The sequence below is a fragment of the Cherax quadricarinatus genome, chromosome 21, assembly GCF_038502225.1.
Source record: "Cherax quadricarinatus isolate ZL_2023a chromosome 21, ASM3850222v1, whole genome shotgun sequence".
NCBI lineage: Eukaryota > Metazoa > Arthropoda > Malacostraca > Decapoda > Parastacidae > Cherax > Cherax quadricarinatus.
The window spans coordinates 2,272,181-2,284,680 of NC_091312.1; the positions used below are offsets into that span (position 1 = coordinate 2,272,181).

At 39.1% G+C, this 12,500-nt stretch overlaps 1 protein-coding gene across 3 annotated transcripts in view; it reads right to left on the minus strand.

Moving 5' to 3' along the window:
* LOC128689058 (protein OS-9) overlaps window positions 1–12,500 on the minus strand; it is a 162,888-nt gene that overhangs the window by 14,262 nt on the left and 136,126 nt on the right. For all 3 annotated transcript variants that reach the window (XM_070087110.1, XM_070087108.1, XM_070087109.1), the window contains one exon: window positions 4,134–4,252. In XM_070087110.1, coding sequence (XP_069943211.1) covers window positions 4,134–4,252 — 119 coding nt within the window. The remainder of the gene's footprint in view (window positions 1–4,133; window positions 4,253–12,500) is intronic.

Genomic DNA, 12,500 nt, shown 5'->3' on the forward strand with positions numbered 1-12,500 from the left:
CGGTTCAAACGTATATATACATTCTTACGTGTAGCGCCCCAAACGTATATATACATTTTATTTTTCCTGCCTTCAAATTTGGCACAATTGGCCTGAGATGCCTTGTCAGCATAGAATGGGTCCTAACACTCAGTGTGCACGGTATTAAAAAAATCTGGGACCACTTAGTACCTTGTGGGAGCGCCAGTTAAATTGAGCGCCAGCTAGAGCAAACACCAAGGATTCACTGATGTAATGCCATATTAACACTTCTATTTTAAGAGGAAAGTGATGTTAACCCCAAGTTTAGGGTCTGTCTATCTCTCTCTATCTCTGTCTACCTCTGTCTACTGCTGTCTATCTGTGTCTGTCTCTATCTGTCTGTCTGTCTCTGTATCTCTTTCAATCTGTCTCTATCTGTCTGTATCTCTGTCTCACAGGTACACATAAATACAAGTATACATAGTGTAAATTACCTAGGATAACCCAAAAAAATCCAGACAAAGTGCTATACCCTGCTTGAAGATGTGAGTAAACGTGATGACGACTCAGTCTTGTGGCTTTCTCTGAGACAGAGAGCTAGACGGATAGACAGGGAGCTTGAGAGACAGACATGTTTGTGTACCAGTGAAAACAAAGTGAGGGTGATACTCATCAAATATCACCTCTAATCTTTTCTTATCAGCTGCACCCTCCCCCACCCTCGTGTATGCTCATCAAACATCAGATGTTATCTCATCTAATCATGTCACATTCATGGGTGGACTTTGTTTTTCATGCTTCAAGGGAACTTATTATTACCTATTATTATTCTTCTCCTCCTCCATCTCCTCCCCCTCCTTCTCCTCTTCCTCCTTCTCCTTCTTCTCATTCTCCTTCTCATTCTCCTTCTCCTTCTTCTTCTTCTCCTCCTCTTCCTCCTCATTGTTATTATGTACTTCCACATATCCAAAACATTACTGGGACATATAAATAAACCATACCACGGGTGGGGTTTGATCCCGACGTCAGAGTGTCTCAAAACTCCAGACCGTCTGACCGCGTGATCAAACCCCACCCGTGGTATGGTTTGTTTGCAATCATGTCATTACGATTTCGTGAATCACATATAAATACTTTGTATATATTCCAAGACAATAGTAAATGGCTAAGGCAGGTGTAAATGTCCACTTGTCAGTGTGTTTGTGACAATTTGAGTACAATTTCAGTACCTAATACTAGTGTCAGCACAAAGATTGGTTATAAAATGACAAGAACTACTATAAATTGTAATTATCAGAACATAAAAATTGCATAAAATAATATGAAAAATAAAAAAAAGGTATATCAGCAACACTTCTGCAAGCGGCAGGACTCGATGTTGCTGTCACATGAGCATCCAGTGCCAACTTCTCGGCCTCATAACTCGGTAAGTACTGACCATAATTTTTTCTTCTTCTAAAACATGTCAAAAAATGTGTTCTTTTTTTTCTGTAAAAAAAAAAAAAAAAAAGTTTTTTTTTTTTCAAAATATTCTGGGTGCTGCGCGAGTGAACGTATATATACGTTTGGACCGTTTAAGGGTTAAGCTGAACATATTGGTCAGTAAGGCTAACCTCTCCTCTTCTGATGTGCCTATAAATTCCCCTTTTCTCCCCTAATAGATGCTTTAGCCTCCTGTTAACCCATTTGGGATCATTATTATACCTAATTTCTCTCTGGGGAATGTATATACTCTGAGCATGGTGTACATTATTAAGAAAAAAATCATAAAAGCAGATCCCTTCGTAATCATAAGTATGATCATCGTCAATAAAATCATTAGCTAGATAACCCCAATTGAGATTAGACAGGTGTTCCCTAAGTCCATTATAATCGGCAGAATGAAAATCAGGGATTTTTACCATATTATCATTATTCTTGTATTCCCAGTTAACCCTTTGACTGTCGCTGCCGTATACGTATATACGACTTACGAGGTACCGTGTTTGACGTATATATACTCATAAATTCTAGCGGCTTCAAATCAAGCAGGAGAAAGCTGGTAGGCCCACATGTGAGAGAATGGGTCTGTGTGGTCAGTGTGCACCATATAAAAAAAAATCCTGGAGCACGCAGTGTATAATGAGAAAAAAAAAAACTGACCGTTTTTTTAATTAAAATGCCGACTTTGTGGTCTATTTTCGTATAGTATTTATGGTTGTATTCTCGTTTTCTTGGTCTCATTTGATAGAATGGAAAACATGACTCAAGAAATCGTAATGACACGATTGCAAACAAACCATACCGCCGGCCGGGATTGAACCCGCGGTCATAGAGTCTCAAAACTCCAGCCCCTCTAGTGGCTAACGCGACGGGCTGGAGTTTTGAGACTATGACCGCGGGTTCAATCCCGGCCGGGGGTATGGTAATGGAAAACATATTATAGAAATAGAGGTGATTTTGATTGATATTACTATAAAAAGAACCTAGAAATGGAGCTCAAATTATGGGAAATGTTTGATTTTTGCCAATGTTCAAAAGTAAACAAATGATGCCATTGTCCAATAAATGTCCAACTAGCCATTCTAATATACAGTCATGAATGGGGTGATGTTATTTATACAATTATTACAGTATTGCAGTAGTCTGCATAATAGTAAGTCTTCTATTTTTTGTTTGAATAAAAATTCAAAATAGAAAGCAAGAGTAATATCAGAGGGGCCTGGAGACATGACTGATGAGCAAAGAAAATGTTATTTTAGAGCCAGGAATGTCTGCATTGTTCATTCTGGACCTTATTTTGAAATTGTCATATTTTTTAGTTTTCGTGAAATTGGCCAAATTGCAAATTTCTGACCACATTATTAGGTAGTTGAAATCGGTAAATGGGCAGTTTCTTGTACTCAATCGATAGAAAAAATGGAGTTCTAAAGAAATAGCTATGAGTCTGGGCGACTGGAACAATGGAATTAGCCGAAAATAGGGCTCAAAGTGGGCGAAATCACCGATTTGTAAACAGCGCCGAGGTCGCTAACTTCGCGAGAGCATAATTCCGTCAGTTTTCCATCAAATTTCGTTTTTTTTGGTGTCATTACAATCGGGAAAAGATTCTCTATCATTTCATAAGAAAAAATAATTTTTTTTTTTAAATTTTGCAACACCAGGAGACACCTCAGGATTGGGGGTTGCGACAGTCAAAGGGTTAATGCTAAAAGTGATGAATTTGTGATCACTTGCACCAAGCTCTTCAGCAATCTCCAGATTATTTATGAGTGTTTCCTTATTTGACAAGACTACGTCGAGCAAATTATTACCCCTGGTAGGCTCTGTTACACTCTGCTTCAGAAAACAGTCCTGAACTACTTCCATAAAGTCATTGGACTCCAGATTACCGGTCAAAGAAGTCCAGTCAATTTGATTAAAGTTAAAATCCCCTACTATCACCATGTTTGTGTCTAGAAGCCCTAACAATTTCATCCCAAAGAAGTCTCCCTCTATCGTGATCCAAGCCTGGATGTCAGTATATTACACCTAGAATTCGTTTTTCTTGACCTTCTACACACTCTACCCAAACAGATTCTGTTACTAGTCCATCTATTTTTATACCTGTTTTTATGCAAAAATTAATATTTTCTCATACATATAATGCAACTCCTCCCCCCTTCCCATTACATCTATCCACATGGAACAACTTAAACCCTTGAATATTACACTCAGCAATCATATCTCGACTCTTTAAATCATACCAGGAATTCGCGAATGTTCGAAGCCCGCGAAAGTGGAAAATGAGAATGTCGAGGGAGACCTGTATATCAAAGGTAAGCATGCATGAGCATGTTAGATAGGAGTGAATGGAGACGAATGGTTTTTGGGACCTGATGAGCTGTTGGAGTGTGAACAGGGTAATGTTTTGTGAAGGGATTAAGGGAAACAAGTTAGCCAGACTAGTCCTGGAAACTGGATGTACAATGCCTGCACTTTAAAGGAGGGGGGTTTGGGATATTGGCAGTTTGGAGGGACGTCTAAGCTGTTGTATCTGAGCACCTCTGCAAAGAGAGTGATTATGTATGAATGACGGTGAAAGTGATGAATGATGAAAGTTTTTTTTTCTTTCTTTTTGGGTTACCCTGCCTCGGCGGGAGACGGCCGACATGTTAAAAAAAAAAACAAATAATTACACTTAGAGGACTTACCAAAAGATTAACAATCATATTCTGAAAAGCTTCAGTTTCTTCTTGGGACAGTAAAGGGTTGTTTGTGTCCTCATCCTCAAGGGAATTTGTTGTTAAAATTTTCACTTCAAATTTCCTACCTGTAAAAAATTATGCATATTAATTCAAATCTTATCTCTAAATATGTTCTATTAAAAAATGTATTCCCTGTAGTTATTACAAATAACACAAAATTTTATTTTTGCATTAACTGACACTAATATAGAACACAGCAACCTGTATTATTTACAAGAGACAATGCATTCATTATATTATCTTGCTATACTAGTGATAATTACTTTAGCACAGTATAGTAACTAACCTGTTAAGTGTCACTCTGAAAGTGCATTTTCTTGCAATTACCAAGCATAAAGACATGCCATGACTTCCTGTAGTTTCTTTATTTTATAATTTAAGGTAATCAACAGCAAACTGAAGACACCAAGTTGCCCTAGGGACTCAAGTTTTCAAGCTACTATATAAAATCCCACTTAACAATAATTGTATTTACATTACTTTCATACATGTCTCCTAAAGCAGTCTCTCAAACCTTGATCTTCCATTAATAATTTCCCTGGGAAAAATGGGTTAGTTTCACAGGAACTGCTTATACCTTCTCTTCAATGTAAATGCATTAGAGAGAATGTTTATGTCCTGTTACTGAATGGCACAAACGAATGGTGTAAAAAAAAAAAGAAAAAAGAATGCGAGGAATAGCTAATTTGTGCACATGGGTGTGAGAAATGCAGATGAGAAATTATAAGAGGTAATTATTAGAAGAAATAAGTAAATATTTAGAAAAAAATGTTAGTAAGAAGAGATAATTGTTTTGGGAGATGAAAGCAAAAGTAATGAAAAGAAGGTGGACCATATGTGAAAGAAGAAGCTAAATTTAGTATTGAAGGCATGCAATATAACAAATTTAAAACCGGATGAGGCCCTGACAACAAATTTTGCTTAGAGAATAATGGTATAAAATACTGACATGATGGAAAAATAGACACAAATGCAGTATAATGTGACACTTTACTGACTACATTTTGCCCACACAGTGGGCTTTATCAAGTCGCAAACAGATCTACTGAGTAAAAAGTACATGAATAGTATATATAGGGTGGAGAGTAAGGTGGAGACTAGATTTGAGATAGACCTGCACAGGATGGGCAAGTAGGTATATTGTTTTGCAGGATAATGATGAAGAAGATTCCTGATTATGAGTAAGTTTTGGACAGAGGTAAGCAAATTAAGAAAATCAAGAGAAAAGATACAATACAATACAATTTTTATTTCTGTAGTTACAATAATGATTTGCAGTGCAAAGAGGAGCCACTATCATGTCACGGCATTAGGGGCAGACTAAATTAATGGCTTACAGACTACTTAATACTAGAGAAATTGATCAGTTTGTTTAAGTTGTACATCTGTTCTTATTTAAAGCAGACAGTAAGTTAGCTCAAGTTACATTGGGACAATTTGAAAGTATTTTGTAGGTTGTGTATTTCAATAGTAAATATTTAAATTATATTTTTGGAATATAATATTGAGCACTAGTGAAAGCAGTTTACAATATGAGAATGCTACAATATGGTGTAAGGCAGTATAGTTTAGTGCAGGTACTTATTCTACAATTTAGTATTAAGTTATGTATAAACTTTGGGTATTTAAATTTTGATGTACTAAGATTTAGGTAACTGGGAGATCTTTTGGCAAATTTAAGTATTGAGTATTGAATATTTAGTTTAGGGTGAGTAGGTGGTTTTTGAGGAGTCTTAAATTGATGTTCAGACTGGGTTATTTTAGTATTTACTGGTAAGGAGTTTCAAATTTTGGGACCCTTTATGTGCACAGAGTTCTTACATAGTGTGATGAGGACACAGGGTACATCAAAAAGTGATGCGTGTCTTGTGTTATGGTCGTGCGTCCTATTAAGGTTGGCGAGAAGTCTGAGTGAAGGGTTTATGTTTGAGTGTAGTGTCCTATGTATGTAGTAAGCGCAAGAATAAGTATGGATGTTCTTTACGGTGAGTAGTTTTAGACTTTTGAATATTGGTAGAGTATGGTGTCTGGAGTGGGAATTTATCATCATTCTGACTGCAGCCTTTTGCTGGGTTATTAGTGGTCTTAGGTGATTTGATGTTGTTGATCCCCATGCACAAATCCTATAGGTGAGAAAAGGATAGATGAGTGAGTGATACAGTGCAAGGAGAGCTGACTGTGGAACATAGTACTGTATCTTTGACAGTATGTCTACTGTTTTGGAGATTTTCTTGGAAATATGTTGTTTATGGGTCTGGAATTTAAGGTTACTGTTAAGGTGGATTCCTAGGAATTTTTCCTCTGCGTCTTGTCATGGGTGATCCGTTTAGCACTATGTCAAATGGAACATTTGTGGCTCTGTTTCCTAACTGAATGAAATAGGTTTTGTCAGTACTGAGTGTAAGCTTGTTAGTCATCATCCGGGTAGATATTTTCTGCAATTCAGCATTAAACAGTGTTGGCCAGTATGACTGGGTTTGGGTGAGAGAAGATGTATGTTGTGTCATCTGCAAATAATATGGGTTTGAGTAGTTGTGATGCATTCGGTAGGCCATCAATGTAAATGAGAAAGAGGAGAGGGCCAAGGACACTTCCTTGTGGGACCTCAACTGTAATTGGTTGTGGGGAAGAGTTAGCTTCATTTGTGTACACATATTGGCTTCTGTTACTAAGGTATTACTTAGTAACAGAAGCAAATCATGGTCAACTGTATCAAAAGCTTTAAGTAAATCAATAAAGATTCCCAGCGGGACTTCTTTCTTCTCCAGAGCGGTGTATATTAGTTCTAGCATGTGTACAATGGCATCATTTGTGCTTTAATTAATCCTGAATCCAAACTGAGAAGGGTTGAGTATGTCTTGAGGACAAGGTATGAATAAATCTGCCTATGAATTAATTTTTCAAAGAGTTTAGAGAGCAGAGGCATGTTAGATACTGGTCTAGAGTTATTCAAGTCTGTTTGATCTCCTCCTTTGTGGATCGGGGTGACCATCGCTATTTTGAGAATTGATGGGAAGGCGAAGCATTCAATGAATTTGTAAAAGAGTGTTGCAATAACTGGTGACAGTACTTGAGAAGCTTTTTTGCACATAAAAGGTGTTAAGTTATTTATATCTCCTGCCTTGTTTTTAAGGGTGTTGACAATGAATGAGACTTCTGTTAGATTGGTTGGAGCTAGGAATAGTGTATTCGGGTAGGTACCTATGAGGTAGTCTGATGGATGGGTGTTTGAGCTTGGGATTTTGCTCGCTAGATTCTGTCCAATGGTGGAGAAAAAAAAATTGAGTGTGTTTGCTGTTTCAGTTGGTGGGAGTAGGGGTTCATCTGATTTTGCTAATTTGAGTGTTTTGTTTTTGGGTATCTTTTTAGTTCCTAAAATTTCTGATAGGGTTTTCCAGATCTTTTTCATATCACCTTTTTTTTTTATTATTATCACACTGGCCGATTCCCACCAAGGCAGGGTGGCCCGAAAAAGAAAAACTTTCACCATCATTCACTCCATCTCTGTCTTGCCAGAAGGGTGCTTTACACTACAGTTTTTAAACTGCAACATTAACACCCCTCCTTCAGAGTGCAGGCACTGTACTTCCCATCTCCAGGACTCAAGTCCGGCCTGCCGGTTTCCCTGAACCCCTTCATAAATGTTACTTTGCTCACACTCCAACAGCACGTCAAGTATTAAAAACCATTTGTCTCCATTCACTCCTATCAAACACGCTCACGCATGCCTGCTGGAAGTCCAAGCCCCTCGCACACAAAACCTCCTTTACCCCCTCCCTCCAACCTTTCCTAGGCCGACCCCTACCCTGCCTTCCTTCCACTACAGACTGATACACTCTTGAAGTTATTCTGTTTCATTCCATTCTCTCCACATGTCCGAACCACCTCAACAACCCTTCCTCAGCCTTCTGGACAACAGTTTTGGTAATCCCGCACCTCCTCCTAACTTCCAAACTACGAATTCTCTGCATTATATTCACACCACACATTGCTCTCAGACATGACATCTCCACTGCCTCCAGCCTTCTCCTCGTTGCAACATTCATCACCCATGCTTCACACCCATATAAGAGCGTTGGTAAAACTATACTCTCATACATTCCCCTCTTTGCCTCCAAGGACAAAGTTATTTGTCTCCACAGACTCCTAAGTGCACCACTCACCCTTTTCCCCTCATCAATTCTATGATTCACCTCATCTTTCATAGACCCATCCGCTGACACGTCCACTCCCAAATATCTGAATACATTCACCTCCTCCATACTCTCTCCCTCCAATCTGATATCCAATCTTTCATCACCTAATCTTTTTGTTATCCTCATAACCTTACTCTTTCCTGTATTCACTTTCAATTTTCTTCTTTTGCACACCCTACCAAATTCATCCACCAATCTCTGCAACTTCTCTTCAGAATCTCCCAAGAGCACAGTGTCATCAGCAAAGAGCAACTGTGACAACTCCCACTTTATGTGTGATTCTTTATCTTTTAACTCCACGCCTCTTGCCAAGACCCTCGCATTTACTTCTCTTACAACCCCATCTATAAATATATTAAACAACCACGGTGACATCACACATCCTTGTCTAAGGCCTACTTTTACTGGGAAATAATTTCCCTCTTTCCTACATACTCTAACTTGAGCCTCACTATCCTCGTAAAAACTCTTCACTGCTTTCAGTAACCTACCTCCTACACCATACACCTGCAACATCTGCCACATTGTCCCCCTATCCACCCTGTCATACGCCTTTTCCAAATCCATAAATGCCACAAAGACCTCTTTAGCCTTATCTAAATACTGTTCACTTATATGTTTCACTGTAAACATCTGGTCCACACACCCCCTACCTTTCCTAAAGCCTCCTTGTTCATCTGCTATCCTATTCTCCGTCTTACTCTTAATTCTTTCAATAATAACTCTACCATACACTTTGCCAGGTATACTCAACAGACTTATCCCCCTATAATTTTTGCACTCTCTTTTATCCCCTTTGCCTTTATACAAAGGAATTATGCATGCTCTCTGCCAATCCCTAGGTACCTTACCCTCTTCTATACATTTATTAAATAATTGCACCAACCACTCCAAAACTATATCCCCACCTGCTTTTAACATTTCTATCTTTATCCCATCAATCCCGGCTGCCTTACCCCCTTTCATTTTACCTACTGCTTCACGAACTTCCCCCAAACTCACAACTGGTTCTTCCTCACTCCTACAAGATGTTGTTCCTCCTTGCCCTATACACGAAATCACAGCTTCCCTATCTTCATCAACATTTAACAATTCCTCAAAATATTCCCTCCATCTTCCCAATACCTCTAACTCTCCATTTAATAACTCTCCTCTCCTATTTTTAACTGACAAATCCATTTGTTCTCTAGGCTTTCTTAACTTGTTAATCTCACTCCAAAACTTTTTCTTATTTTCAACAAAATTTGTTGATAACATCTCACCCACTCTCATTTGCTCTCTTTTTACATTGCTTCACCACTCTCTTAACCTCTCTCTTTTTCTCCATATACTCTTCCCTCCTTGCATCACTTCTACTTTGTAAAAACTTCTCATATGCAAACTTTTTCTCCCTTACTACTCTCTTCACATCATCATTCCACCAATCGCTCCTCTTCCCTCCTGCACCCACTTTCCTGTAACCACAAACTTCTGCTGAACACTCTAACACTACATTTTTAAACCTACCCCATACCTCTTCGACCCCATTGCCTATGCTCTCATTAGCCCATCTATCCTCCAATAGCTGTTTACATCTTACCCTAACTGCCTCCTCTTTTAGTTCATAAACCTTCACCTCTCTCTTCCCTGATGCTTCTATTCTCCTTGTATCCCATCTACCTTTTACTCTCAGTGTAGCTACAACTAGAAAGTGATCTGATATATCTGTGGCCCCTCTATAAACATGTACATCCTGAAGTCTACTCAATAGTCTTTTATCTACCAATACATAATCCAACAAACTACTGTCATTTCGCCCTACATCATATCTTGTATACTTATTTATCCTCTTTTTCTTAAAATATGTATTACCTATAACTAAACCCCTTTCTATACAAAGTTCAATCAAAGGGCTCCCATTATCATTTACACCTGGCACCCCAAACTTACCTACCACACCCTCTCTAAAAGTTTCTCCTACTTTAGCATTCAGGTCCCCTACCACAATTACTCTCTCACTTGGTTCAAAGGCTCCTATACATTCACTTAACATCTCCCAAAATCTCTCTCTCTCCTCTGCATTCCTCTCTTCTCCAGGTGCATACATGCTTATTATGACCCACTTCTCGCATCAAACCTTTACTTTAATCCACATAATTCTTGAATTTACACATTCATATTCTCTTTTCTCCTTCCATAACTGATCATTCAACATTACTGCTACCCCTTCCTTTGCTCTAACTCTCTCAGATACTCCAGATTTAATCCCATTTATTTCCCCCCACCGAAACTCCCCTACCCCCTTCAGCTTTGTTTCGCTTAGGGCCAGGACATCACCTTCCATGTTATGTAATCTGTTCTCAAAATACAATTTTTTTTTACCTTATCAGGCTGGTAAGGATTGATGAGTAACGTTTAGAATAGTCTCTGGTTATTTGGCCCATTCTATACTGTTTTTCATATAGGTGCTTTGTGTTAATGGATTTAAGGATGCTGGGTGTTAACCAGGGACTGTTTAGACTCTTAGCTGTGATCTGTTTAGTTTTTTGGGGCAATGCTTGTCATAGAGGTAATGGATTTTTTTTTTAAATTATTAATATAGTGGACCCTAAGGTAACAAAGTCATTGGATAACGAAAAAATCGGATAGCGACATGTTTTTGCATCAAAATACTGGCTCGGTTACCGAAAAAGAACTTGGTTAAGGACATTCATCCTGAATGTGTCAGCGTGACGTGAGCGGCCCTGACACTCCATGTACAGCCAGTGTGCCATTGTTTACAAGCCGGTGAGGACAATCCCACGCATACATACATGTGATATATTTCGTATTATTCCATTTTTTAGTACTTGTAACTGCTAAATAAGCCACCATGGGCCCAAAGAAAGCTTCTAGTGCCAGCCCTGTGGTAAAGAGGGTGAGAAACACTATAGAATTCAAGAAAAAGTTTGTAAAGTAAAAGGACACAAGTGTAACTAATGTGATATTTTTGTGGCAAGGTTTCGCCCTCCAGGAGCTTTGTCAAGCTGTTACAAACAATGCAACAAACAAACGAACAAGTGTAGGTAAGATCCCAATGGGATGAGCGGGGAAGACGGGACAAAGAATAGCGCTGGAGAGGAGTGTTCTTAGTTGTAGAAATAGAGCCAGGGCTTAACCCAGCAGCTAAGGCAATCATGGGACAGATATTGAGAGCAGGAATAGCAGACTCTTCTGTTAGTAGGGTGAGCAGGGAAGACAGGACAGGCGAAGATTAGCACTATAGATGAGTGTTGAAATTGAGCCAGGGCTTAACCCAGCAGCAAAGGCAAATGTGGGTCAGAGAACGAACAGTGCAGGGTACCTGACAAGAATCCAAAGGTTATTTGTAAATAGGGTTAGGAGCAGGATCAAGCAAGGAGTAGAAAAGGTTGTGTTGGTTTGTGGGTCTGTGATTGTCTTCGTCAAGGAGAGAGGTCCAGTAGTCATGTCGTGTCCAAGTTTGTCTGTCTGTCTTCCGGTACAGATTCATTGCAGGAATGTCTAATTAGGCATGGAGAGACTTGCTTGTGGCGAGGTCCTCCCATCTGACATCAAGCACCCAGCACAGCGCCTTGTTCTGGACACGCTGCAGTTTAAGTAAGTTTGTTTTAGCTGTAAGAGAGAGGGCTAGAGGAGAGTAAATTATCAGAGGACATATTCGGGATTTGTAGAGGTGTAGTTTGGTATGTTGGGAGGCATGCTGCAGCTTGTACAGGCCTGCAAGGACCTTACCAGCTAATGCATGCCTTGACTGAATGTGTCCATGTAAGCGAAGAAGGTAGTCAAGATTAACGCCAAGGACCATGACAGACTGTGTGATGGGGATGTATGTGTGGGTGTCAGCTGTTCTGAGCTCGACAGGTAATGGAGGATCACGTTTCCTATAGTTAAAGTATGTAATGCTGGATTTAGCTGCATTGGATTTGATCCTCCATTTTTGTTCCCAGATGGCTATCCTGTTGACCTCGTTTTGTGTTTTGTGTGTGAGTGTATCTATACTGGTGTGAGTGATAAGTTGTGTAATGTTGTCTGCATAGGCTAGTGTGATAGAGTTGTGGTATACAGGTGTACGAGTATTGTTAGTGTATAAAATGTAGAGGGTAGGAGAGAGGACAGA